The sequence below is a fragment of the Trachypithecus francoisi genome, unplaced genomic scaffold, assembly GCF_009764315.1.
Source record: "Trachypithecus francoisi isolate TF-2019V2 unplaced genomic scaffold, Tfra_2.0 Contig00090, whole genome shotgun sequence".
Lineage (NCBI taxonomy): Eukaryota > Metazoa > Chordata > Mammalia > Primates > Cercopithecidae > Trachypithecus > Trachypithecus francoisi.
This window is the reverse complement of record NW_022680471.1, coordinates 854,438-880,075: the sequence shown is the minus strand read 5'-3', so window position 1 is coordinate 880,075 and position 25,638 is coordinate 854,438. Positions and strand designations below refer to the sequence as shown.

Sequence of the window (25,638 nt, the reverse complement as noted above, 5' to 3'; positions counted from 1 at the left end):
GGCAGAGGGGAGGGGGAGTTCAGGGCGGCTGTGCTGGGTGCAACAAGGAGGCCTAGATCCTGAGTAGGAGCAAGTGAAGGGCACATGTCCCTCCAAGATGGAGAAGGACCCTGGAGGGACCAACGCCTCTGCTGGGGATGGAGCTGTGGTGTTTCTCAAAGTGGGGTCAGGGCACTCCCAGCCCATGCTGACCTCACAAGTTGGAACCCCCAGGGGTTCGTGTGCACTGGACTTTGAGAACCCTGTCCAGGAGGGGTCCCTTAGAGGAAGAGGCAGCAGGGCTGAGTAGGGAGGGGTGCCGTCAGGAATGAGGACTGTGGAGGGGGGTTGGTGTGGACAACCCAGATGGCTGTACTGGCCCTTGGTGGAGAAAGGGACAGGCTGGGGTGGGAGAGACTCAGAACTTGGCAGCCTGTGGACCTGGGGAGGAGGAGCGGGCGTGGCAGGCTGCTCAGCTGCAGGAGCAGGAGGAGGCACCGGAAGCCTCTCGAGCATCTGTGATCTGCAGGGCAGCTGGGGTGGGCTCACGGTGCCCAGCAGGTGGGTCATGAGGGCTGCCCGTGAGTCCCGGAATCAGCCCACCATGGGGATGGTGATTGCAATCCCAATGAGATGCCTGGGCACTTGAGAGCTCCTTATGGGGTAAAGACCCCCCCATCCCCACAGCCCCCACCACCACTGAGACAGGCTCCACCTCCCTCCAGCAGGCAAAGGTACTCACCCACGCCCACACAGGAAAGAAGATATTGCCAAAGGAAAGCTTGATTCATGACAAAGTCCACAAACTGCCACAAATTCTGTTTCTGGTGAAGTTGAAAAAATGTGCACTCTTTAAATAGCCTGCCTGTCCTTGAGTGCCACAAAACACAATTTAAGGTAAACACATGGGTGCCTCAGTGACAACATTTGCAACATTAACCTCGCGTTTTACATTAATTTTTAAATTGAGGAATAACATAAAATGTACCATCTACACCATTTTAAAGTGTACAGCTCAGTGACAAGAAACATGTTTAGATTTCCCTCCTTTATTCCCCCTCCGCCTCCTTCCTCTAGGAACCACCATTCCACTCTCTGCCTCCACAGGAGCCTCTGGTTTAGCTTCCACATGAGTGACAGATGTTTGTCTTTCTGTGCCTGGCTTATTTCACTTAACATAATGACCCCCAGTTCCATCTATGTTGCTGTAAATGACAGGATTTCATTCTTTTTGATAGCTGAATAATATTCCATTGTGTATACTTACCACATTTTCTTTATCCATTCATCCACTGGTAAGCACTGAGGTTGATTCTGTATCTTGGCTATTGTGAGCAGTGCTGCAATACACAAACAGGAGTGCAGAGATCTCTGACATACTAATTTCCTTTCTTTTGGATAAATACCAGTAATGGAATTGCTGGATTACATGGTAGTTCTGCTTTTCGTACTGTTTTTCGTAGGGCTGTACTGTGTTACCTTCCCACCCACAGTGTCTGGGGGCTCTCCGTCTCTACATCTTCACCAGCATCTGTTACTGCCTGCCTTTTTGCTATAAGCCATTTTCACTGGGCTGAGATGGTAATGCACTGTGGTTTGATTTGCATTTCTCTGCTGATAAGTGATGTTGAGCATATTTTAAAACACCTGGTGGCCTTTGTATGCCTTTTTCTGAGAAAAGTCTGTTTACATCTTTTCCCATTTTTAATCGGATGATTATTATTTGTTGTTGTTGTTTTGAGATAGGATCTCACTCTGTTGCCCAGGCTGGAGCGCAGTGGCACAATCAGGGCTCACTGTAGCCTCTGCTTCCTGGGCTCGAGGCATCAATCAGCAATCCTCCCGCTTCAGTCTCCTGAGTAGCTGGGACCACAGGTGTGCACCACCGTGCCTGGCTAATCTTTGTATTTTTGTAGAGAGAGGGTTTTACCATGTTGCCCAGGCTGGTCTCAAACTCCTGGGCTCAAGTGATCCACCTGCATTGGCCTCCCAAAGTGCTGGGATTACAGGTGTGAGCCACTGCACCTGGCTGCATTTTATTTTTCTTTTTGCTATTGAGTTGTCTGAGCTCCTCATATATTTGGGTTACGAATCCCTTGCCAGATGGATAGTTTGCAAATATATTCTTCGATTCTGTGGGTTATCTCTTCACTTTGTCAGCCTCACTTTTTTGAACTTGTCATTGCTGCCTTCGGCAGAATGTTCAGCAGGGCACAGGGTGGCCCTCAGGGAAGTCCACACAGTGACTGCAGCCTGGCGAGCCCTTTCCAAATGAGCCCATCTCCAAGGCTTGCCCCAGGCCTCAGGCCCCAGCAACACACTCCAAAAGCTCCAGATGAGCCAGTCTCCAAGGCTTACCCCAGGTCTCAGATCCCTGTGACATGCTCCAAAAGCGTGGTCCTAGCTTAAGACCTTTTTTTTTTTTTTTTTTTTTGAGACAGAGTTTTGCTCTGTCGCCCAGACTAGAGTGCAATGGTGCGATCTCAGCTCACCGCAACCTCTGCCTCCTGAGTTCAAGCAATTCTCCTGCCTCAGCCTCTCGAGTAGCTGGGATTACAGGCGCCTGCCACCACACCCGGCTAATTTTGTATTTTTAGTAGAGATGGGGTTTCTCCATGTTGGTCAGGCTGGTCTTGAACTCCCGACCTCAGGTGATCCACCTGCCTCGGCCTCCCAAAGTGCTGGGATTACAGGCGTGAGCCACCATGGCTGTCCACTTTATCAGATTTTTAAAAATGTACTAGAAAATCATAAGAAAAATAGCTCATAATCCCAAATGAACCCTCCTGGTCCTTCTAGAAAAGAAGTAATCCATGATTGAAACCTGGAATATTTAAATATTACAGAAATGTGCACAGAGCCAGAGCCTTCCCACCTGGCCCCACCACCTTCCACAGAGCCAGAGCCTTCCCACCTGGCCCCACCACCTTCCACAGAGCCAGAGCCTTCCCATCTGGCCCCACCACCTTCCACAGAGCCAGAGCCTTCCCACCTGGCCCCACCACCTTCCACAGAGCCAGAGCCTTCCCACCTGGCCCCACCACCTTCCACAGAGCCAGAGCCTTCCCACCTGGCCCCACCACCTTCCACAGAGCCAGAGCCTTCCCACCTGGCCCCACCACCTTGCCCCAAAGAGCCTCCTCTTGGATTCATTCTAGGAAGTCACTCCTGCACACATGCCCGTCTGCACGCACAGGCACACCCACCCACAGAGACCCTGAGCGCCAGTCAGCACCTTGCTGCTGGAGGGTACATCCTGCATCTGTGTCCTTAGAAAACCCAGTTTTAAAAACACCTTAAGATAACAAACATAGGACACCAATATGGAGGCCAGAATACAGGGACTTAGAGTCAGTCTGGGATCAACAAGCCATCAGGCAGGTGGCTGGTGGTCGGTCACCTTGAATCCCACCCTTCCTTCTCTCTGGGGGGTCCTTCTGGAAGCTTCCCCACAGCACCCACCCCATGGCTCCTGGTCCGCTTAGGCGCGGCGGTGGGGGGCTCCTGCTCTCTAGCCCCTCCCTATGCGGACACGCAGGGTGGGCCCCAGCGGGGTCTGCGCTCTGGGAGCAGGGATGTGGCCAGTCCAGGCCCTGTGTCCGCAGATCCCAAAGGGTCCAAGGAGCCTGGCGGGGGCCACACCAGGGCGTCTCCATCCTGCTTCGGGGCGCTGGGGGAGCGCTGGCAGGGCGGGGTGGCCGTCCCATGCCATCGCCCCTAAGCCAGGCTTCCTTCTGCGCCCTGACTCTGCAGGGACTGGGCGGGAGAGGTGCGCCCGCCTCCCTTCCCTGGTTCTGGGTGATTCACATCAAACAGGAGGCGTCTTTGTTCCTCCCTGGCTCTGCGCTCCCACGCGGGCCTCTCCTTGCTCCTCGGAGGCCGCGAGGCGTGAGCAGGCCGGTGGTCGCCCGGCGGGGCCCGCACTAATTACAGCTCTGCCTCCCTCGACTCCTCCCGCGCCTTTGAAGTGGGGGCGGCGGCCCCGCCGGCCTCGCACCCGGTAATTGCAGCTTCCCTCCAGGGCCCTGGGGACGGCTGGTTGCTAAGCTCCCTCGGTCTTTTCAACAGGTTGTTGGGGTAAATTACAATGCAGCTCCCAGTGGAAGGGAAAACGTTTGCCTTTACCGGGTTTAGATTAATGTGGGTTAATCTGTAAAGAATTTTAAGAACATGCTTGGCTGGGTAGGGTGGGCTTTGCCTAGGGGTGGGCACTGGTGCCTCGGGCAAGCAGAAAATGACAGGCTTGGTGAACCGGAGGGGAAGGCGCGGCCGGTGGCCTCGCACCGCACAGTGGCTGAGGCAGCCTCGTCGTCTAGGAAACAAATGGCCAACGCTGCCTTGTCTGTGCCTTTAGACCCGAAAGCCTTGTCAACTGAACGCCGGCTTCCTTTTCCTAACGAACTGAGAAAACGAAGTTGAGTGCTTGCACTAAGGCAGCTTTTGGTATTTGAAATAAGCCAACAGTTATTGAGGGAGAAGGAGGGAAATAATTCCTTCTTACCCCTACTCCTTTGATTCTCTGCAAGAAAACATACTGTTGAGTCAGTCAGTCCTTTGGAGATTTTGTCTCCAGTAGTAAATGATGGTAGAAATGATGACCTGGGCTGGGGGCAGGGGAGTTTTGCATGCAGAGATGTCATACCTAGAGATGCAGGAAGCCTTCACCGACTCCCCGCTGACAGTGGCTGCCTTCTGTCTTCCCGGAGTGCATGGCTCCCTCAGCCACTCCACACCTGCCTTCCACACATGGACATCAGACCGACTGTGGACAAACCTGGCAGCGCCCAGAATCGTCAAAGAAAAACTCCAGGGCCCTCCTTAAGTTGCAAGTGTGACGTAGTGGGCTGAGTTCATACTAAAGAGTCTCATAGAAATTTATGGAATGTGCCGGGCGCGGTGGCTCAAGCCTGTAATCCCAGCACTTTGGGAGGCCGAGAAGGGCGGATCACAAGGTCAGGAGATCGAGACCATCCTGGCTAACCAGGTGAAACCCCGTCTCTACTAAAAAATACAAAAAACTAGCCAGGCGAGGTGGCGGGCCCCTGTAGTCCCAGCTACTCGGGAGGCTGAGGCAGGAGAATGGCATAAACCCGGGAGGCGGAGCTTGCAGTGAGCTGAGATCCGGCCATTGCACTCCAGCCTGGGCGACAGAGCAGACTCCGTCTCAAAAAAAAAAAAGAAAAAAGAAATTTATGGAATGTTATAGAGCAGAATATTGTGGAAAACAGTAAATAATGCCTAATTCATGTCTCAACCTACTTAAGGAAGGGAGTCCATTGAAAACAGATCCTGGCCAGGCGCAGTGACTCACACCTGTAATCCCAGCACTCTAGGAGGCAGAGGCGGGTGGATCACGAGGTCAGGAGATCAAAACTATCCTGGCTAACAGGGTGAAACCCCGTCTCTACTAAAAATACAAAAAAAAAAAAAAAGTTGCCAGGCATGGTGGCATGCACCTGTAGTCCCAGCTACTCGGGAGTCTGAGGCAGGAGAATCGCTTGAACCCAGGAGGCGGAGGTTGCAGTGAGCCAAGATCGCACCACTGCACTCCAGCCTGGGTGACAGAGTGAGACTCTGTCTCAAAAAAAAAACAAAAAAGAAAAAAGAAAACAGATCCTACCATCAAATAGGTCACACTGAAATTCCCTAGAAAAGGTCAAGATCCAGGAGCCTCACTCCCTCAGTTCAACCCCCTCCTCTTCCTCCACCTCCACTCTCCCCACCCTACCTTAGGGTGTATGTTGGAAAATAATTTCAGAAGCACTGCCCTATCTATCTATCTTTTTCTTTCTTTCTTTATTTTTGAGACAGAGTCTCGCTCTGTCACCCAGGCTGGAGTGCAGTGGTGCGATCTTGGCTTATTGCAACCTCTGCCTCCTGGGTTCAAGCGATTCTCCTGCCTCAGCCTCCCGAGTAACTGGGATTACAGTTGCATGCCACCAGGCCAGGCTAATTTTTGTAATTTTAGTAGAGACAGGGTTTCGCCATGTTGGCCAGGCTGGTCTCGAATTCCTGACCTCAGGTGATCCCCCTACCTCGGCCTCCCAAAGTGCTGGGAATACAGGTGTGAGCCATTGCGCCTGGCCCTGTCTGTCTGTCTATCTATCTATCTATCTATCTATCTATCATCTATCTATGACATATTTTTCTGGAAAATCACCCACTTCCTCGTGTGTGTGTGTGTAGGGGTGTGTGTGTGTGTGTGTGTGTATACATACATGAGTGATTTATTTTAAGGAATTGCCTTATGTAATTGTGGGGGCTGGCAAGTCCAAAATCTGCAGGTGAGTTCAGCAAGCTGGAGATCCAGGGAAGAGTTGGTACAGCAGTTCGAATCTGAAGGCCAATTTCTGGCAGAATTCCCTCTTCTTCATGGGGAGGTCAATCTTTTTCTTAAGGCTTTCAATCGATTGGAAGAGACCCACCCACATTATGAAGAGTAATCTGCTTTACTCAAAGTCTCCTAATTTAAATATTAATCTCATCTAAAAAATGCCTTCACAACAATATCCAGGCATGTTTGACCAAATATCTGGGTCCCATGGTCTAGCCAAGTTGACACATAAAATTAACCATCACACTAGCAAATGTAAGAGCATCATTAATTTTCCAAATCAAGGCACTTTCTCTGAGGGTACTTCTCATGGGTTCTAAGCAGGCAGTCCTGGAACCCTGGAAGAGGGGGTAGCTTTCCTGAGAGTATGGGACTCGGTTTATGTCCAGCATATTTTTCTTTACTGACTTGGTTGAATATCATGAATGATATTTCATAGTACCACTCCTTTCAGTCTGGTGAAAAGAGGTGATTAAGAGGAAAAGCAGAGGGTGGAGATAAGCTGGGTATTAGGTTCTGTTTGACATGAAGCTCATTAGCTAATCCTGGGCTCCTTACCATGGAGATTTACAAAGTGTCTCTATTTCAGGACTGGTTTCAATATCTCCCATTTTGTGACTCTTTCACCAACTCCTCAAAGCCATACCCCTCCTGTAGGCTCTCGTGGTGCTTTTGTTGTCAGGTGGAAATCTGGATGGTGGTGCCTGGTGAGTGAAAGCAGAGACAAGTGACATGGACATCAAACGCTGTGAATGTTGGTGGAGTGAGTGCCCAGGCTGAGCTAGAGCTGCTCAGGAGAGCTTCAGGGACAAAGAGGAATGTTATGTACCAACCAGGGAAAAAGAAATTGAGAGTATTTAATGATCATAAACATATATGCACCTAACAATATAGCATCAGAATTTATAATACAACAACAGACAGAATTACAGAGAGAAATGGAATGAATAGAGAGCTCAGAAACATACACACACACTCACACAAACACACGCAAGCTGTAGGAGAATGGATTGTTTTGTAGACAATGTTGGTAAAACTGTCTACTATATGGAGAAAAAGCAGAGTAAGACCTGTACCCAAGTACTTAAAATACATCTAAATGTGTTAAAGATCAAAAACTGAAAGGAAGAATTATAAAGCTAATCAAATATCACATCCAGGGGAAAAACAGAATATCTAAGGGCTTGGTAAAACATAATTTTAACATACATTTAGAAACTTGGGTATTCAAAGGACTAATAAATTAGATAAACTCATGGGAAAACTTAAGGACAGAACACAAAAATATGCAACATTAAATATGAGAAAACATAATTGCAGATGCAGAAGAGATATATTTTAAGGACATTTTATGTTAATTATTTGGTAAAAAATTTGAAAATTTGGAGGAAGTGGATGATTTTCCAGAAAACTATGTCATCACCATTATCTCATGAAAGAGTAAAAAAACAGGATGAACCAATAATCATAAGAGAAATAGGAAAATTTAAAGCATTTACCACCTAAAGAGTCCCCAGCTGGAATTGAAATATAGAGTGTATATTAGCTTTTTTTATGGGATCAGTGATATTTTTCTTAGATGTGATAGTTTTATTGTAGAAATTTGGAGTGTCCTTATTTTGAGGTGACAATACAGAAATATCTAAGAGTGAAAATCATGTTAATAATTTACATCCAAATGATTCAACAACAAAAAAGAGTTTACATGGGCACATGTGGACATGAGAGAGAAAGCAAATGTGACAAAGTAGGAACTAGCAGTGCATTGGGGTGAAGGGTGTTTGTCAAATTTTCTGTAGGCTGGAAAAGTGTTTTAAATGTTGCAAGGTGATGAAGGCTCAAAAGTTTTCACAAAAGAGTTCTAGTTTATCTTCAGGAAACAAATTTTATGATAGCCAAAATATTCTAGACCATATAAAAGCATGAAAAGCACTCCAATGAATTTTATAAAGTTAGCATAATCCCAGCATCAGCCCACAGTCAAGATAATGAGTTCATTCACTGATTGGTTACACATTTATTGAATGGCAGGCACTGAAGACACAAGGCTGAACCTAAACATGCATGGTCTGGGCCACCTGGAGCTTCCAGTCTGGGGAAAAGCACATACAATGATCACTTAAACAAGGGATGAAAACCACCACCCTGAAGGAGGGCAGCACATAGTGCAGTGAGAGCTCCTAATGGGTGGTTTTCCCCAGAGGAGTTAATTGGGACAGGGAAAGAAGAAGGTGTTCAGGGAGAGGGGCCCAGCCTGGGGGCAGCCTTGTAGGTGGAAGCTCGTCGTGGATGCGTGCCTGGGAGACACCAGTGGCTGGAGCAGGAAAGGGAGGGCATGTGCAGGGCTGAAATGGCAGCTGGGCGGCAGGCGAGACCACTCCAGGGCCCTATAGGTCACATCCTGGAATATTGTCTTTATTCTGGGAGCAACCAGAAGTCACTGAAGGGAGTTCTGGCCTAACCAGTTCTGGGTTTTGCAGAGATTGCTCTGAATAGATCCAGGAGACCTAAAAGGGATGTGGGAGACTATCAGGCAGTGAAGGCCATGGGCAGTGAAAGTGGCTGGACCAGGAAGGTGGCGGGGGGAGTGGAAGGAGAGCAGGAGTGCTTGAGGTTGAACTCAGTGGGACTTCCTGAGAGAGATGCCAAGGATGACTTTAGGATTTCTAGCCTGAACCCCTGCATGGGGGGTCAGTTTTGAGATGGGAAACATTTCCCACCTCAGTGGAGACGGGTGGGCTGTGTCACCCATTTCTTAATCTCTGCATTTAGGTAAGACCAAAGCCTAAGGGCACTTCCTGGAAAGAGCACTAAGAAGAGAAGAATGTGTATAAATGCAACATCAGACTGAACTCAGCAGTGTATGAAAAGAAAAATGCATCCTCACTCTGTGTAATCTATTCCAGGAATGTAAGGATGTTCAGCATTAGGAAAGCAATACTTGTAATTAATTCTATTAATAACTAAAATTGGAAATGTGAAACCATATCAACTGATGTGCAACAGCATTTAAGAAAATTCAGCAGCCGGCCGGGCGTGGTGGCTCACGCCTGTAATCCCAATACTTTGTGAGGCCGAGGCGTGCGGATCACGATGTCAGGAGATCGAGACCATCCTGGCTAACATGGTGAAACCCCATCTCTACTAACAAAATACAAAAAAGATTAGCCAGGCGTGGTAGCGGGCGCCTGTAGTCCCAGCTACTCAAGAGGCTGAGACAGGAGAATGGTGTGAACCCAGGAGTTGGAGCTTGCAGCGAGCCGAGATCGCACCACTGCACTCCAGCCTGAGCAACAGACCAAGACTCCGTCTCAAAAAAAAAAAAAAAAAAAAACATAGTAAAGAAAATTCAGCAGCCATTCCTACTCTGAGAGGAAAAGAGGAAAATTATTTAATATGATAATGACTACCAAACCCCACAGCCATTACCACTGAAATTAGGAATGAAATAAGAAGTCTACTATTGCCACTATTTTCAACATTTGTTTTGAAGGCTCTAGTTCATGCTATAAAGTAAGAAAACAAATCTATTGGTACACATAGTAAAACTGAAGAGGAAAATTATTTGTCCTAGAAAAACAAGAGATTCTAAAATCACATAGTAAATTTAAGGTTGCTAGATATAAGATAACTGTACAAAATGAAACTTCTTTATACAAGCAATAGCCAATTACAAATAGAAATGGGGGAATATGTTTACAATAATGATAAAATCACAAAGAAATGTATAGGAAGAACTTTACAGAGAAAATACAGGACCTCTACTGTCAAAATTATAATTAAAAAAAGAATTAAAGATTGGAATAAACAGAGATCTTCAGTGGGAAGACTTCATATCATAAAAATGTTCATCTGAGATAAAAATGTTCATCATTCTCAAATTAATCTATGGATGTATTGCCATTCTAATAAGTATTTCTATAGTGTTTTTTCCTTGTTTGTTTGATTTTGATTTGGGAGATGGAAACCAATAATTTTTAAAGTCCATGTGGAAGAGTAAGTATGTTAGAATTTCTAACACATTTTTGAAAAGGGAAACTAATGCATATATTATCAGTATGAACTCTTACTATAAATACTGTTATTAAAATAATATAATGCTGGCAAAGGAAATTGACAGAGATAAATAGAGCCAAGATTAATGGAATAGATCCAAGTATATGTAGAAGCCTAATTAATCATAAATGTAACATTTCAAGGCGGTGGGAAAGAAGTATGTAATAAATGGAGTGTGTATAATGACCTTCTGGAAACAGATTCACTGCATTCCATATGCAAAATCATGTTGCAGATGGAAGAGCGATCTAAATAGACACATACAATAGCAAAAAAGTCTAAAAATTGTAATTCAAAAATTGTCTGCAATTTTTGAGCATTAGAATAAAAATTGTATTTTAAGACCCATAAAGTCTCGAAGAAAATATTGCTGATTAAATGAACATTTAAAATACCTGGCAAAATGACAAGGTAAAACAAAGCATCAAAAACAGGGAAGCAGGCTGGGTGTGGTGGCTCATGCCTGTAATCCCAGCACTTTGGAAGGCCAAGGCAGCTGGATTACTTGAGCTCAGGCATTCAAGACCAGCCTGGGTAACATGGCAAAACTCCATCTTTAAACACACACACACACACACACACACACACACACACAGAAGCAATCAGGATAAAGCAGACAAAGGGTAACACCCTACTATTTAAGGATCTCTTTGAAAGAAAGAAAAAATAGACCCTAATGTAATAGGTAAAGGGTAAGATTCTAGTGTTAGATTTTAAGAACCAAAATTTCCTCTCCTTGGAGGTCAAGATTAATAATTATGTTGTTCTTAGTAATATAAAAGACCTACAGTATTTTTTGTTTGAACAAAAAGAACTCTTTTTTTTTTTTATTTTTATTTTTTTGAGACGGAGTCTTGCTCTGTCACCCAGGCTGGAGTGCAGTGGCCGGATCTCAGCTCATTGCAAGCTCCGCCTCCCGGGTTTACGCCATTCTCTCGCCTCAGCCTCCCGAGTAGCTGGGACTACAGGCGCCCGCCATCTCGCCCGGCTAATTTTTTGTATTTTTTTAGTAGAGACGGGGTTTCACCGTGTTAGCCAGGATGGTCTCGATCTCCTGACCTCGTGATCCGCCCGTCTCGGCCTCCCAAAGTGCTGGGATTACAGGCTTGAGCCACCATGCCCGGCCCAAAAAGAACTCTTTATGTGAGAAAATAATCTGTTATTTTCTTATTAAATAACTAATGAGATCTAAATGACTTTCAAATTGGAATTCTAGCATGTATTTTCTGGAGACAATGGACCTCACATGTGCCTGGCCAGGTGACTCAATGACTGATGGACCCAGTTGCTCAGTGATGGGAGCCCAGCCTTGGAGGGCCTGGCCCAAGAGCATATAACCCCAGTGTATTAGTTCATTCTCACACTGCTGTAAAGAACTCCTTGAGACTGGGTAATCTATGAAGAGGTTTATTTGACTCACAGTTCCGCAGGCTTAACAGGAGGCATGAATGGGAGGCCTCAGGAAATTCACAATCATGGTGGAAGGTGAAGGGGAAGCAAGCACGTCTTACCATGGTGGAGCAGGAGCGAGAGAGTGAGGGAGGGAAGCACCACACACTTTTAAACCATCAGATCTCCTGAGAACTCATTCACTATCATGGGAGAAATCTGCCCGCATGATTCAATCACCTCCCACCAGGTCCTTCCTCCAACACTGGGAATTACACTTCAACATGAGATTTAGGAGGAGACTCAGAGCCAGGCCATATCACCCAGACAGTTGGCTAATGTTCATTGTCCAGGCTTGCCAAGTACTCCCCAGGCTATCTAAACTCATTGTCAGACGTCATGTGCATGCCTTCTTTTTTTTTTTCCAGATACCTTTTCAAACATCATACAACAGTGGTCATTATATACCAAGTGATGATGTATCCTGGAAGAATTGTTGTGACTTTGAATTATTAAAAACCAGCCTGGGCAGCATAGTGAAACTCTATTTCTACAAAAAAATTAAAAATTAGCTGGGTATGGTGGTATGTGCCTCTCTGGTCCCAGCGACTTGGGAGGCTAAGGCAGGAGGATCACTTGAGGCCAGGAGTTCCAGGCTGCAGCGAGCCATGATCTTGCCACTACACCCCAGCATGGGTGACAGAGCAAGACACTATCTCTAAAAAGGAAACAACAAAAACCAAAATACAAAGTCCTTCTGGGGTTCATAGACCACAGAAGTGACGGTTTAGTTTAACAGAACCCAAAACTGGAGGAGTGAATGCAAGAGTGTTATTTTTGTAACATACGGTTATCATTTCCAGTTTCTCTTTGAGCTCTGTTTCTTGTTTTCTTGGAGAATGCATTGTTCCCTGGTTGGGGCAGGTTGAACATTTAAAGACATGGACACACTTCACAGGCACCTTTGGCCAAACAATGACATGCTCAGGGTTACTTCTGCAGCTTGATGAAGCCCATGATGACCTCCTGGGGTTTGCTTACTGATCTGACTTGATTAACAACCTGTGTCCTTAGAGAATAGATGGAGCCCTCCTCCTCTTCTATTGGTCATCTCTATTCCCCTTGAAGCAGACAAATTGAGTGACAGCCTGCACCAGGAAGTGTTTGGGGGAAATTCTTGGGATATTTTCTCTTTTATTGTTTGGAGGCAGAGTTAACAGACCTGGGATGGGCTGCTGTTCCTTCCTATGCTGTGAGGGCCTGGTGGGCCATGAATTCCCTCGTTAACAATTGCAGTGCTTACCCAACCTGCTTCCCGGGAATGAAGCTCAGCTCTGATGTGTGATGTTATGGCAGGGACATGCTTTCTTCTTTACACATGCGTTTCTCTTAGTGGGTTCTGGGGATTCGTCTCCATGAGACTTTGATACATATGATGTGGGGGATTTCTGTCTTTTCTTTTCCTCTTTCTTGCTTAGTCCATTTTCACACTGCTATGAAGAACTACCTGAGACTGGGTAATTTTTGAAGAAAAGAGGTTTAATTGACTCAGTTCCACAGGCTTAACAGGAAACATGGCTAGGAGACCTCAGGAATCTTACAATCATGGCGGAAGGTGAAAGGGAAGCAAGCACATGTTACCATGGCGGAGCAGGAGACAGAGAGAGCAAAGGGGAATGCCCTATACCTTTAAAGAAAGAGATCTCACGAGAATTCCATCATGAGACAGCACGAAGGGGATGGTGCTAAACCACTAGAAACCACCCCCATGATCCAATCACCTCCCAACGGGCCCCTTCTTCAACATGTGGGAATTACAATTTGACATGAGCTTTGGGTGGGGACTCCTTCCCCTCCCCTCTCTTCCTCTCCCCTCCCTCCCTTCCCTTCCCTCCCCTCCCTTCCCTTCCCTCCCCTCTCCTCTCCCTTTCTCCCTCCCTCCCTCCCTCCCTCCCTCCCTCCCTCCCTCCCTCCCTCCTTCCTTCCTTCCTTCCTTCCTTCCTTCCTTCCTCCCTTCCTTCTTCTTTCTCCCTTCCTCTCTCCCTCTCTTTCTCTCTCTCTCAACAGAGTCTTCATCTGTCGCCCAGGCTGGAGTACAGCGGTATGATCATGGCTCACTGTAACCTCCACCTCCTGGGCTCATGTGATCCTTCAATCTCAGCCTCCTGAGTAGCCGGCACTATAGGTGCACACCACCACATTCAGCTAATTTTTAAATTTTTTTGTAGATATGGGGTCTCACTATATTGCCAATGTTGGTGTTGAACTCAGTTCAAGCAGTCCTCCCAGTTCAGCCTCACAAAGTGCTAGGCTTTCAGGTGGGTGCCACCTCGCCCAGCCTAGGCAGGCTTCTGATCACCAGTGTCTCAGAGCTCCATGTGGGTGAGCCAAGCTTGTGTTCCTGAGGAAGGGGCAGTGGAGTCCACCTACAAATGCACTTGCTTGTTCTCATTGAGCATTTTGGAGCTGGTGTTCCCTGGGTCACGGTTCAAGAAATGCTGCTTTAGGTACATTATACCTATCACTTAATTTATAGGACAGTCCTCCTAGGCACATTTTACAGACGTGGAAGTTAAACCTTGGGGAATTTAAGTACTTGTCCAGGGTCACACAGGGAGCTGTAGAGGAGGGAACTCTGAGCTTTCCTCCTGTGCTCAGCACATCTTTGTGAAGTTTTGTATATGAGCAGTATTTCCACTGGCTCACCCTTATTTATCTTTGAGACTATTACTAGTATGACTGCATCAAATGTAACATAAGGAAAATTTCCCAGAAGGGTTCAAGGCAACATAATTGTGATTCTTTAAATGAGCTCTGGAGTGCCACCTGCCCATCCTTTGCGGGGAGTCCCCACCCCCCAGGGGCGTGGTTTCAGAGGCCACTGTGACCCGCAGCTGGCCCAGGACGAAGTTCCCATCGATTGGGAAACAAAAGAAGACTCCATTTATTCCATTTACACAACGATCAGGCCTTTTGCTCCTTTAGGGAACCACGTCCTCCCTCATCAGGTTAGGGTTGTCATGAATGGTGCTGTGTGGAGCGCTTCCAGCTGCTGAGCCCCAGAGGGGTAGGGAGCCCACTCAGGAAGCCTCTGTCCCTGCACCGTGTGCCCGCCGGAGCTGGCAGGGGGTCCTGGGGCGGAAGGAGGCACACGCCATCCCAGGGCTCACTTGGGTGCTGGAAGAGGAGTCATACAATGGAAGACCTTCAACCTCCTTTCATATGATGCCAGTTAACTCAAGCCTCATAAATAGGATTACGAATTAATATCTGTGAATTAATATTAATTATGAATTAATATCCCTGGGAGTGGGGTCGGGTAAAAGAGGAAGAGGGAGGCAGAGAGCATGAGCCTCTCTGATCACAGGTGCTGTTTATGGGAAGAGCCTCCAGGACCCCAGGAGCTCTCTGTATCTCCCCACTTTCTCTTTCTCCCACTCCCTCTAGATCTTTCCTCACTCTCTGTCCCCCTCTTCAGCCCCTTTCTCCTCCCCTCCCTCTGTCTCTGTCTCTCTCAAGCCCTAATGGCAGGGTCTGTGCTCTTGGAAAACTCATTGTACCTGAGGTCCTGGAGCTGGGGCTTCCTTCTGCAACCAGCAGGAGTGTGCATTTTGTGGGCCTGGGAACCAGGGAAAGCCGTCGGCCTCAGACCAGTTTGCCAGGGCCTCCACACCAGACACAGAAACCCATCACCCAGTTGCGTTGGCAATTTCTGCAAGAACGCTGCGTTCAGTGCTGTTTGGAGAGGGTGGGGGGCAGGGTACTTTTGTAAAAAGAACACTCCTGAGTGGCATTTCATGCCCATTGCAGTGTCGAGAGGTCAGACGCGAGGGTTCTCGGCTCTGGATGAGTGACCATGGGCGCGCCCCTTCCCCGAGGGACACTTGCCTCTGCTCCTTCTCATTAGCTGTTCCCTTTAAGGACCGACTTCCCTCCAGAGGGAAATTCCTGAAACCCAACAGTTGACAAACCCACACACCCTCGGGAGGGCTGGGCACCAGATAAAAAGCCCTCCGAGGGAGCCCAGCCCCTCCTGGGGACGGCCGCTGCCGCTGGGGGACTCAGCAGAGCCCGGGACCTGCCGCCTAGACCCCCAGCAGAGCCTGGGACCTGCCTCCAGGACCACCCCCCCCACCAGCAGAGCCCAGGACCTGCCACCTGGACCCTCCCCCCAACAGAGCAGAGGACCTACCTCTGGGACCCCCACCCCCACCCCCAGCAGAGCCCAGACCTGCTTTTAGGACTCCCTGGCAGAGCCTGGACCTGCCTCTAGGACCCTCCAGCAGACTGTGGGGACCTGCTGCCCAAACCCGCAGCCAGAGTGCACCCACCCTGCCCGCTCCCGGCCTGCCATAGTCGCCTGTGCCCCTGGTCCTAAAAGGCGGTGAGCCCAGGGAGCCTGTGCCCGAGGGCAACGGGTCTTCTAAGTTTCTCTGGCTTATTCTCAGCTCTCCACAGCACGACCTAGTTCTATCTTTCCTTTTGGAAAGTGTGCTTTGCCAGCGACTAATCCCAGGCCGTGCCGAGATTGTTATCACCTGTCACCTGCACGCAGGACCCAAGCCCATCAGGGAAATGAGATAAACCAGCGGCTGCAGCCCCACCTGCCAGGGCCACTTGCCTCCCACAGGCAGCAACCAGCAGCTTCCCCACCGCTACAGCCAGGGCCACCTCTGTCCCCACCGCCCGCCGCTGGCATGTGGCCGTCGCAGTGACCCCCGGGGGCCCCACGGCCGCCCCTGGAAAGGCTGACGCAGACGTCTGAGGAGCAGCCACCTCCCTGCTGGCTGAGCGGAACCCTGGATGCAGCTTGGCACCCAAGCCCCTCATGTCTGCCCTGCTGAGGCTGTGTTTTGTGCTGCCCCTGGTGGCCCCCAGCCACGGCACCCAGCATTGGGAGCCCTGCACAGGTAAGGCAGGGGCACAGGGACTTGGGCGGGGGCGGGGGGGGACTTGCAGGGGAGCTGGGAGGGGTATCGAGTTGCAAATGCCACTTTCGAACACTGATTCAAGCCGCGGTGCCCGAGGACGCTTTGGCAGTACTGGCAGGTAGCACCCTGGGGAGACGGGCAGAGGCGGGAGGAGCACAGGTGGGAAAGATGAAAGCGCAGGGCGGGCAGTTGCAATAGAAACGCGGCTCTTTAGAACGCGCGCAGGGTGGGGACGAGCTTCAAGAGCTAACCAGCAGCCACCGGGGCCTCCACAAGTGCTTACCTGCTGGGCCTCCCGGGGTGGGGGGAGGGGGGAAAGGCTGGCACCTGCTTTGGGAATGAAGAATGAAGTCGCAGCAGCGCAGCAGGCCGCTGTGCATGAATTGTTTCCTTAGCTGCTGGAGACGCCCCCAGCCTGCACTCAGCAAAGCAAAAGGCCACACCAGCCCTGCTCCTTCCCCACATGAGTGAAAAACTGGAGACACAGGCACAGCCCCAAACACAACCATCTCCGGAGTGAAGGGCTCGGTTCTTTGGGGCATAACCTGGTCTGAGTGGAGAGCACTGGGCTGGCTCACCCGGGGGGTCCTGGCGAAGCCTGGGGTTTCCTTCCCACCTTTTAGAAAGGCTATTTGGCTTGCTCTTGACCATGACACGCTAATACTTTTCTAGAGTTTCTACTGAGGGATTTTACTTATCAAACCAAAATTTAATAAACAAAGTAACAGGACAACTAGACCTGGTTGCTAGAAACCAGGTTACTGGACAGTAAATTAGCGACTTGAGCACTCAGGCTCCGCAGCGCCTGTCGGGGTAGGCGAGGGGATGGCTTGCGCTTCTGGTTTTGTTTGCAAATCATGCATCCTTGGTTCCCTGGAGTAGATGAAGTCCACCCCAGGCACCCGGCCGCAGCTCTCTGCTTGGATGGCGTTCAGATCCCAATGACATGACCAGGGGATGAGCACGATCGCCCAAGTGTGGACCGTGCTGACTCGCGTGGGTGGTGGAGGTGGGGGTCCTAAACGTCTCTGCCCACCCAGGGACAGCAGACTGTGCCTCCAGGGCAGCCCTCGGGCTGTGTGGTGGGAGGCAGGCAGGTCTTCCGTGCTGGAACCATTGCTGCCTGCATGTTGGGGACAGGACTGAAGCCCCTGCTCCCTGGGCTCCAGCACAGCTGCACCTGCCCGCAGGGACTGCCTTGGAACCGGGTGATTCTGCAAACAATACAAGAGCCAAGTCAGCTTGTCGCAGAGCAAAATCCCCTGGCTTCACGCGATCTAGGGCCCAGTGCCAACCTTTCTCCTTCCTCTGCTTGGGGACCCCGGGGCAGCTGAGCGACTCCTCAGCACACCCTGGAGTGGGGAGGTGGGGGGCATGAGTCACAGACATGTATTTTCATGTTCCCTTTAGCTCGGGGAACAGAATCAACCTGCATAATAATAATACAGATTATTTATAAAACCCGCCCCCTCTCCCCTGAAGCTACGTTGCAAATAGTTAAAAGATGACCCAGTTATAAATACCACGAGCCAGGGAGGAAAGATTAAAGTCAAGTAAGTAATATTGAGCTAAATTTGGAACACTCCCAAGAGAATTGCATAAGGGCCAGCCAGGGTTTCAGATCGTTTTGTAGAAGTCACCTTGGTTCCATTCCGTTTTGGGAAGCACAGGCGTTTGCTGGGGCTGTAGGATTCTGTGGGATTCCGCCTTCGCGTGGGCCCCGCTGGCTGGGGCTGTGCCGTGTGTGCGTGAAGGCACCGGGCCGTGGCTGCGCCTTCTCAGCTTTCTAATCCTGCTCCCTGAGTCTGTGCCCACGGCATGGAGCCGCGGCTGGTGGTTGACCCGCAGGTTACAGGCGGTGGCAAGGCTGGGGGTTTGGGTCTGCCACGGGCCCATGCCGCTTCTCTGGAGGTGTTGGGAGGGGAACCTGCTTTGATTTCCTGCACTCATTCCCCTCTCCTCTCTGGCTTTGCCTTGTCCGGCAGCTTTCTAGGACTTAGTTTGCTAATCAAGTGACTGCCAGGCTTTGGGGAAGCTGTGGGCTGGGAATTTCAGACGGCTCCAGCCCCGGGGGCAACAGTGGAGGACAAGCCTGTGTTTTCACACTCACTGTAGGAAGCCTCAGTGCAAAGCCTCACTGCCAAGCCTAGTGGAAGGGCAGGGACCCTTCCGATTCTTTTAAGGAGCCTGTGGTCCGGGCTGCGTGGTGCTGTGGAGCCAGGAGGGTGGGCTGCACCCTAGGCTCAGCACCTGTCACTCAGAGCAACCCACCTCACCTCCACGTGGACAGGAGGTCAAGGCAGGAGATTCCGTGAGGACCCTCTGAGGAGCGCTGGACCCAGTGGCTGGGGTCATTGGTGGGCTCTGGGGGGCTGAGCAGAGGGAGGGCTGAGAGGCTGGGAGTGGAGGAACTGCAGGATGCGAGGGCCACAGCATCTCTTTCTGTTGCCTCTCCCTGTCCTGAGTGTTACTGAAGGAACTGTCAGCGGTGGGTACCGGTCACGCAGGACCCTGCTCAGTGAGGCCTCAGCCCCTGAGCTACCCAGCTCTCTTCATCCACTCCCCTTCCCCCTACATTTGCTCAGCATCCACACCAGGAAGGGCCGTGCCCCCGCCCGGGATGTGGCAGCCACAGGCCAGGGCCCTGCCCACATGGAGCTGGTAACTTGGCCAAACTGCAGCTCTGCCTGGAGCGAGTGCTGTGAGGTCCCGTGGGCTGTGCCTGCCCTGCAGGTGTCCTGGGGGGCCTCAGGGAGCAGCATTTGGGGAGGTGACTGCAGTTTGGAAGGCTGTCAGCAGGTGGAGAGACCCCAGGGTGGGCTGAGGGAGGAATGAGGGTGGTCAGGTCTCTGGGCCTGGGGACGGGCAGGGTGCATCCCAGGAACTGGAAATGGCACTGAGGAAACGATGGTGCAGATTTGCATCTTAAAAGATCACTGGGGCCTGGAGGTTGCTGGCTGGAGCGCCTTTGCAATAGGAGGTTGGGGGAGGTTTTCCAGCCCAGCCCTCCTACTTCCACTGGTGCTCCCAGGAGCTCTGCCCTCAGCCTCTATCCTCTGGACTTCAGTGCCTAAAGGAGTGTGAGTGGTGGGAGTCCTGGTCCCTAGCGAGGTCCCCAAGGCCGTTCTGGAAGGCTCTGTGCCAGTGACACCTTCTCTTGGCTGCGTGTGCATGACCAAAGCTCTTTGAGTGTCCTGCAGTTAGGAAGCGTGCCCATTCCTGACCCGCAGGCGGCCCAGTCCTCTGTCCAGGGGGCCCAGCTCCCCACTCAGAGCAGGAGCGTGCAGTCCCCCCTGCTGGGGGCTGGGGGAGGGATCTGAGCTCCAGCCTGTTACCCCAATGCATGCATGCACAGGTTACCCGCAGCGCACACTTGCACTCCCTCTCTCTCCCGTCCTTGCTGGCTCTTTCTCTCTCATATCTCTATCATCTTGTGCTGTGTGTGGTGTGTGCGTGCGGGGGGTGGTGGGAGTAGGGGATCGGGGGCTACAGGCCAGGCAGCCAGGAAGGATGTATGTGAGCCCCAGGGCTCTGGGACAGGGTGGGGGACCGAGGCTGAGGGACCCACTGGGAACGGACTGTCCAGTCCACTCCAGTGGGCCTAGGGCTTGTGGCATTTTTCTATCATGTTTATTTATTGCATCCATTCATGCTCTGAAATGAATGACACCCACCTGTAGAGGCTTAGCCGCCTCACCCATCACCTTTGTCTCTTGGAAAACAAATATCAACGTTAAGGACCCCCTCATTCCCTGTCCCCAGCCAGTCAGTCACTCTGGGACTCCTGAAGAGCAAACTGTCAGTGGCCACGCCTTTCCTTTAATAAAATTCTAAACTATAAGGCCAGGGCGTTCCCCCCACTCCACCCCCCCGCCCCTCCGTCCTATGGTCATCAGGAAACAAAGAATGTTTAGCTTTAGGGCTGAGCCCCATGCACTCTGTTGGACACTAGGGTTCCGCTCCAGACAAGCCAAGGGTCTCCAGCCTCCATGTTTCCAGGATAAGGAGCCGCACACGCAGGGCCGCGACGAGTCTGGACTCGGTTCCCAGCTGAATGCCCCTCCTCTGCCCCTCCCTGTGACCCGCAGCTGCGGAGCCTCGGCCTCCGCCATTACCCCTCACCCTCCCGACCCCGCGTCCTCTCTCCCCTCACCCTCTCCACCCTGCGTCCTCTCCCCACCCCCATTTTCCTGGTGGAGACCTTGGTGTTGGGGTGGGGGCGGGGGTGGAGCAGCAGGAGTGGGGAGGGCAGGTGCAGTCGTCCTGGATGTGGCCCCCGTCCTAATCCCAAATCCACCTCCAGTGAACTTCGCACCCTGATCACCTGGGTTGGGACTAGGGGTGCTTGCCTGGTCCCACCCAACTGATAAATGGAGGCGACCCCGCAGGATTCCTTACTGTTCCCAGACCCCCCAACGGATGCGGGCACCAATTCCACTAGGAAAGCCGGGCGGGGACGGCCGTGAAAGTGGGTGCTTCCCAGCCCGCCTCTGTCCTTGGAGGGGTTGGGGGTGGAGGGACCCCATCTCTCCATGGCTCACTTTTCATCCCCCCCACCAAGGTGGGGCTTGGGGGTGGCTTTGGCCCTGGGTGAGGTCTGCATAGGGGACTCTGGCGAATCCAACCCCATGGGCACCTCGGGCACTCTCAGGGGCTTGGGGGCGCCGAAGAGAAACAGAAGAGAAACTCGCCTCGCTTCTAGGGTGACCCAGTCGGGTTCAGCCTGGGGAGCCCCTCCCCGGCCCCTGACCCAGCAGCTGGCGAAGGATAGCGGTGGCGGGGCGACCCCTGAGTCCTGGAGCTGCTCAACCCTCCGCACCTCCACCTCGGTTGCCTCCTCTGAGAAGTGGGTGAAGCGCAGCCCAGTGAAAGGACTGCGTGGGAAGCCTTGAGTGTGCTGCATGCGAGTCGGAGCCGGGAACTCCGGGAAGGTCATACTGCAGGGCTGGGGACAGCGGTGTGTGCGCGGGTGTGTACGCGTGGGTGCGCGCATGGGTGTGTGCTCGTGGGTGTGTGCGCATGGGTCTGTGCGCGTGGGTCTGTGCTTGCGTGTACACACACCCGTGCTGAAGAACCCGGGACGCAGCCGCCCTTCCTTGGTTTTGCCAGTGCATGTTTTCTGAGGTTTCTACCAGAGCCTGGTCTTGCAGCAGGGGAGGTGCTGCCAGCTCTACCCGGCTTAGGCTGCCGGTGGGCACTGGGAAGGGTCTGGGGGAACCCGTGCTCGCACCAGGCCTCGATCTGCAGCTGGGGGTTAGGGGCTGAGCTTGGGGCGCCAGGGAAGGGTCACCAGTCGTGGGGGACAGGCCATCGCCGGCCATGGAGAACAGGTCAGCGTATCTGGGCGGGGCGGGCATCCAGGGCTCCTTTGTAGTTAAACTGCTCCCCCCGAGGCAGCTGGGCTCCATCCAGGGTCCATGGATGGTGTGCAGGGGCCGTGACGGGATGGGAGCTGCTGCATCTTTCTCCTGAAAACATCTCCCCACTGATGGGTACGGAGGCAGCGCACGGCTGAGTGGGCAGCACCTGCCACTGTCCCCCAGCAAGGCTCTGTTTCTGGTTCCTGTGGTAGATTTGTGGAAATTTCGTGTGGGCCCACCCTGGAGAGGCCCCTGCTCCTCTTGTGAATCCAAGCCTTAGTGGAAAGACTCAAGCCGCTGCCCTTGGGTTTTGAACGATCTGGGTAACGAGCTCCATCCAGGTGTTCCCCTTGGAAGTCTGCTGTGTTCTGTCTCATGTGTTGAGAAACCTGTTCTGAGAAGGCCGTGGGTTTTACCTGCCTGCTGGAGGCCAACAGCTCTGGCAGGTCAGGGCCACCCCCCACTGTGTGGGTTCCCTGGGGATTGGGGGTGGACTTGGCTAGAGGGAGGCTGATGATGTCATAGACGGGGGAAAGTCTGGACTGAGAGGCCACAGAAAATTTCAGGCCCCAACAGCCAGGGAAGTGGGGAACTGGCTTCTCTCACACCGTGTTCCGTGGTAGGGACCCCTGGAGAGTGCTGGTGGTGGTGGTGGTGGTGGTACCCTAGGGAAGCAGGGGGCAGGGTCCCAGCTGCCTCCCCACCCCCAGGGGCTAGGAAGACGATGGTAGGACGCAGTCCATCTCCACCTATTTACACCAACCCTGTTCTAACTGCGGGAGGGCCCTCCTCTCACTGAGGGTCTCCTCTCACTGAGGGACCTTGCAGGGAGAGTGGCACTGGAAAAGCCGGCCCAGTCGAGGGCATCTGCCCACACTCTCCAGAGGAGACAGAGGCCAGGTGATCTTAGACCTGCACTGAGCGTCCTGAGAACGTCTTGCTGGATTTCAGGGCCTCCTGGGCTTGCAGCCCTGTGCACCCCTCTCAGTCCCACCCTGTTCCAGCTCCACTGCAGCTGGCAGGACTCAGGAGCTGGGCGGTGGCACTGGTGTGGTGTGGAGGGGACAGCAGGTGAGGAGGCAGCTCTGGTGGGGAGGGAGGCTGGGTGTGGACCCTTGGGGATCCTGGAAACACTGGCCCCAAAGGAAACCCCCAAAGAGTGGCCAGCTTGCGCCCCAGATCCCATAGTGTGGGATCCCTAGGTCATGTACCCTTTGGCCTCTTTCCCTCTGACCTCTGCCACTCCTGGCTAGACATGGGGCCACAGAAGACGTGTTGCATTACCCTTCACAAGCACAAACAAAAGGCGTTGGCTATTTAAATAAAATGCCAGGGCTCCAGGGGAGAGGGAGGCCGCACCCCGCCCCACCCCGCCCCACCCCACCCCACCCCACCCCACCCAGGAGCTGGTTGACCACAGTGACACTCAGCTTCAGCTGTGCCTGCTGAGGGCCCTGCACAGAGGCCAACCTGGGCCCTGTCCCCAGGGTTCCTCAAACTCACCAGGGACAGGGAGGCATGGGGGCACCAGGCCCCTCCTGCCAAGGAGTCCTCTGGTCAGATGTGCCACCAGAGACATCACCACCTGAATCCTGGATTTGCAGCAGGGTCACCCCGAGAGCTGCCTGGAGGTGCAGATCCAGGAGGCCTGGGCTGCAGGGATGGGAGCCTGGAACTCGGCACCACTAGAAATGCTCGCACGACGTGGCTAGGGTTGCCAAAGCCAGGGTGGTGTTTGCAGAGAGGGCCAGAGAAAGAATGAAATAGAACGCTAGGCCAGGAGAGGAGCACGCAGAGGCAGGGAAGGCCAGTTTATTCATTGTGCAAGGCACGTGGTGGGCAAGGGCGGCTGATGGCTTGGAGGAGAAGGGCAGGGGAGCCCAGGGACCTCCTGTGGCTGTGGGTGACTATTCTGCCAGGGAACACGTGGGGCCCCTCAATAATAGGAGAGGGCTGTCTCGTGGTCGCCTGGGCCTGGCTTGGAGATAGTGGATGGGTAAGCCATGGTTGTGGGGTGTGAGGTCAGCCAGCTTGCACACTGCGGTGTGTACCAGTGCGGTGTGTACCAGTGTGGTGTGTACCAGTGCGGTGTGTACCAGTGTGGTGTGTACCAGTGCAGTGTGTACCAGTACAGTGCGTACCAGTGCAGTGCGTACCAGTGTGGTGTGTACTAGTGTGGTGTGTACTAGTGCGGCGTGTACTAGTGCGTGTGCTGAGAGGTCAGCAATGGGAGAGGTTGGGGGGAACCTGAGCCCAGCTCGTCCTAGGGGACGTGCCCGTCAGTAGCTGGGCTTCTGGCCTGAGCAGAGGCCTCAGCAGGCCAGGCAGAGCACACAGGGCGGCAGAGGTGGGACATGCAGGAGGCCAGGCAGCAGTGGCTGGGCTGGCAGGAGAAGGCGGGCACACAACAGGAGGGAACAGGCACGCAGCAGGTGGGCCTGCACACAGGACCGCAGAGGAGGGACACGGGGGAGGAGGGTCTGCAGCAGGAGGAGGTGCAGCAAGCCGGCTGGCAGCTAGACTGCTGGCGGCACAGAGAGGAAGCCCCAGAACACACAGGCACACAGCAGACGGGCTTGCAGCAGATGGGCACGCAGCAGGCCTGCTGGCAGGGGGAGGAGGTGCAGCAAGCCAGCTGGTAGCTAGACTGCTGGCAGCATGAAGAGGAATCCTCAGAGCAGGTGGGCACACAGCACACAGGCTTGCAGCAGACAGGCACTCAGCAGGCCTGCTGGTAGGGGGAGGAGGTGCAGCAAGCCGACTGGCAGCTAGACTGCTGGCAGCACGAGGACGTGCAGGAGCTGGTGCAGCCTGATTGGCAGGGGCTGGGCTCACAGGCCGCCTGGCAGCAGGGGCTGGACACACAGCTCACTGGGGTGCAGACCACGGTCAGGCAGGGGGCTGGGGCGCAGCAGCTGGGAACGCAGCAGGGGGGCTCACAGCAGCTCTCTGGGCAGTCGTCCACCTGCCAGGAGTCAGAGCAAGAGTCACAGGAACCAGGAAGGCAGATGTGGCTGCCATAGCTCAGGTCACTGGAGCAGATGGACATGGTGGATGTGGCCATGCTGGGAGTTGAGCTGGGGGAGATGGAAGAGAGTGGGTAAGGGTGTGGGGGGGAGAGTAGGGGAGGGAGTAGGTGAGGGAGTAGGGGGGAGTAGGGGAGGGATGGGGGAGGGAGTGACAGAGGGAGTTGGGAGTGGAGGGAGAAGGGGAGGAAGTGGGGGAGGGGTAGGTGGGAGGGTAGGGGGAGTGGAGGGAGTGGGTGAGGGAGTGGGGGGAGTGGGAGAGGGAGTGGGGGTAGTGGGTGAGCGAGTGGGGGGGAGAAGGGGAGGGAGTGGGGGAATGGGTGAGGAAGTGGAGTGGGGGGAGTGGGTGAGGGAATGGGGGGAATTGGGGGAAGTAGAGAGGGGAGTGGATGAGGGAGTGAGGGGAAGGGGAGGGAGTGGGGGAGGGGTAAGTGAGGGAGTGGGGGGAGTGGAGGGGGAGTGGGGGGGGGAGTGGGGGAGGGGTAAGTGAGGGAGTGGGGGGAGTGGAGGGGGAGTGGGGGAGGGAATGGGGGAGGGAATGGGGGAGGGAGTACGAAGCGCTT

General features: G+C 52.7%; 2 protein-coding genes across 2 annotated transcripts; both read right to left on the bottom strand.

Annotated features, from left to right (window-relative positions):
* Positions 1–17,390: 17,390 nt before the first annotated feature.
* On the bottom strand, positions 17,391–18,620 carry LOC117095454. Its single transcript, XM_033232157.1, has 2 exons — positions 18,330–18,620; positions 17,391–17,903 (listed from the first exon to the last, which is right to left on the bottom strand). Exons 1-2 carry the CDS (start codon positions 18,583–18,585, stop codon positions 17,545–17,547), a joined length of 615 nt encoding a protein of 204 aa, XP_033088048.1. The 5' UTR covers positions 18,586–18,620; the 3' UTR covers positions 17,391–17,544.
* A 5,708-nt stretch (positions 18,621–24,328) lies between these two features.
* Positions 24,329–25,113, bottom strand: LOC117092656 (keratin-associated protein 10-12). The gene is given in 2 exon segments (XM_033226599.1): positions 24,329–24,372; positions 24,375–25,113. Coding segments are annotated over 2 exon segments (783 nt in total).
* Positions 25,114–25,638: the final 525 nt, after the last annotated feature.

Bases quoted from the DNA above. Each gene is read 5' to 3' on its own strand.
- LOC117095454 (XM_033232157.1), bottom strand. From the start codon at position 18,585: ATGGGCCCGTGGCAGACCCAAACCCCCAGCCTTGCCACCGCCTGTAAC. The intron at 17,904-18,329 runs GTGACTTCTACA...TATTGTTTGCAG, and splicing joins CAAAACGGAATGGAACCAAG to AATCACCCGGTTCCAAGGCA.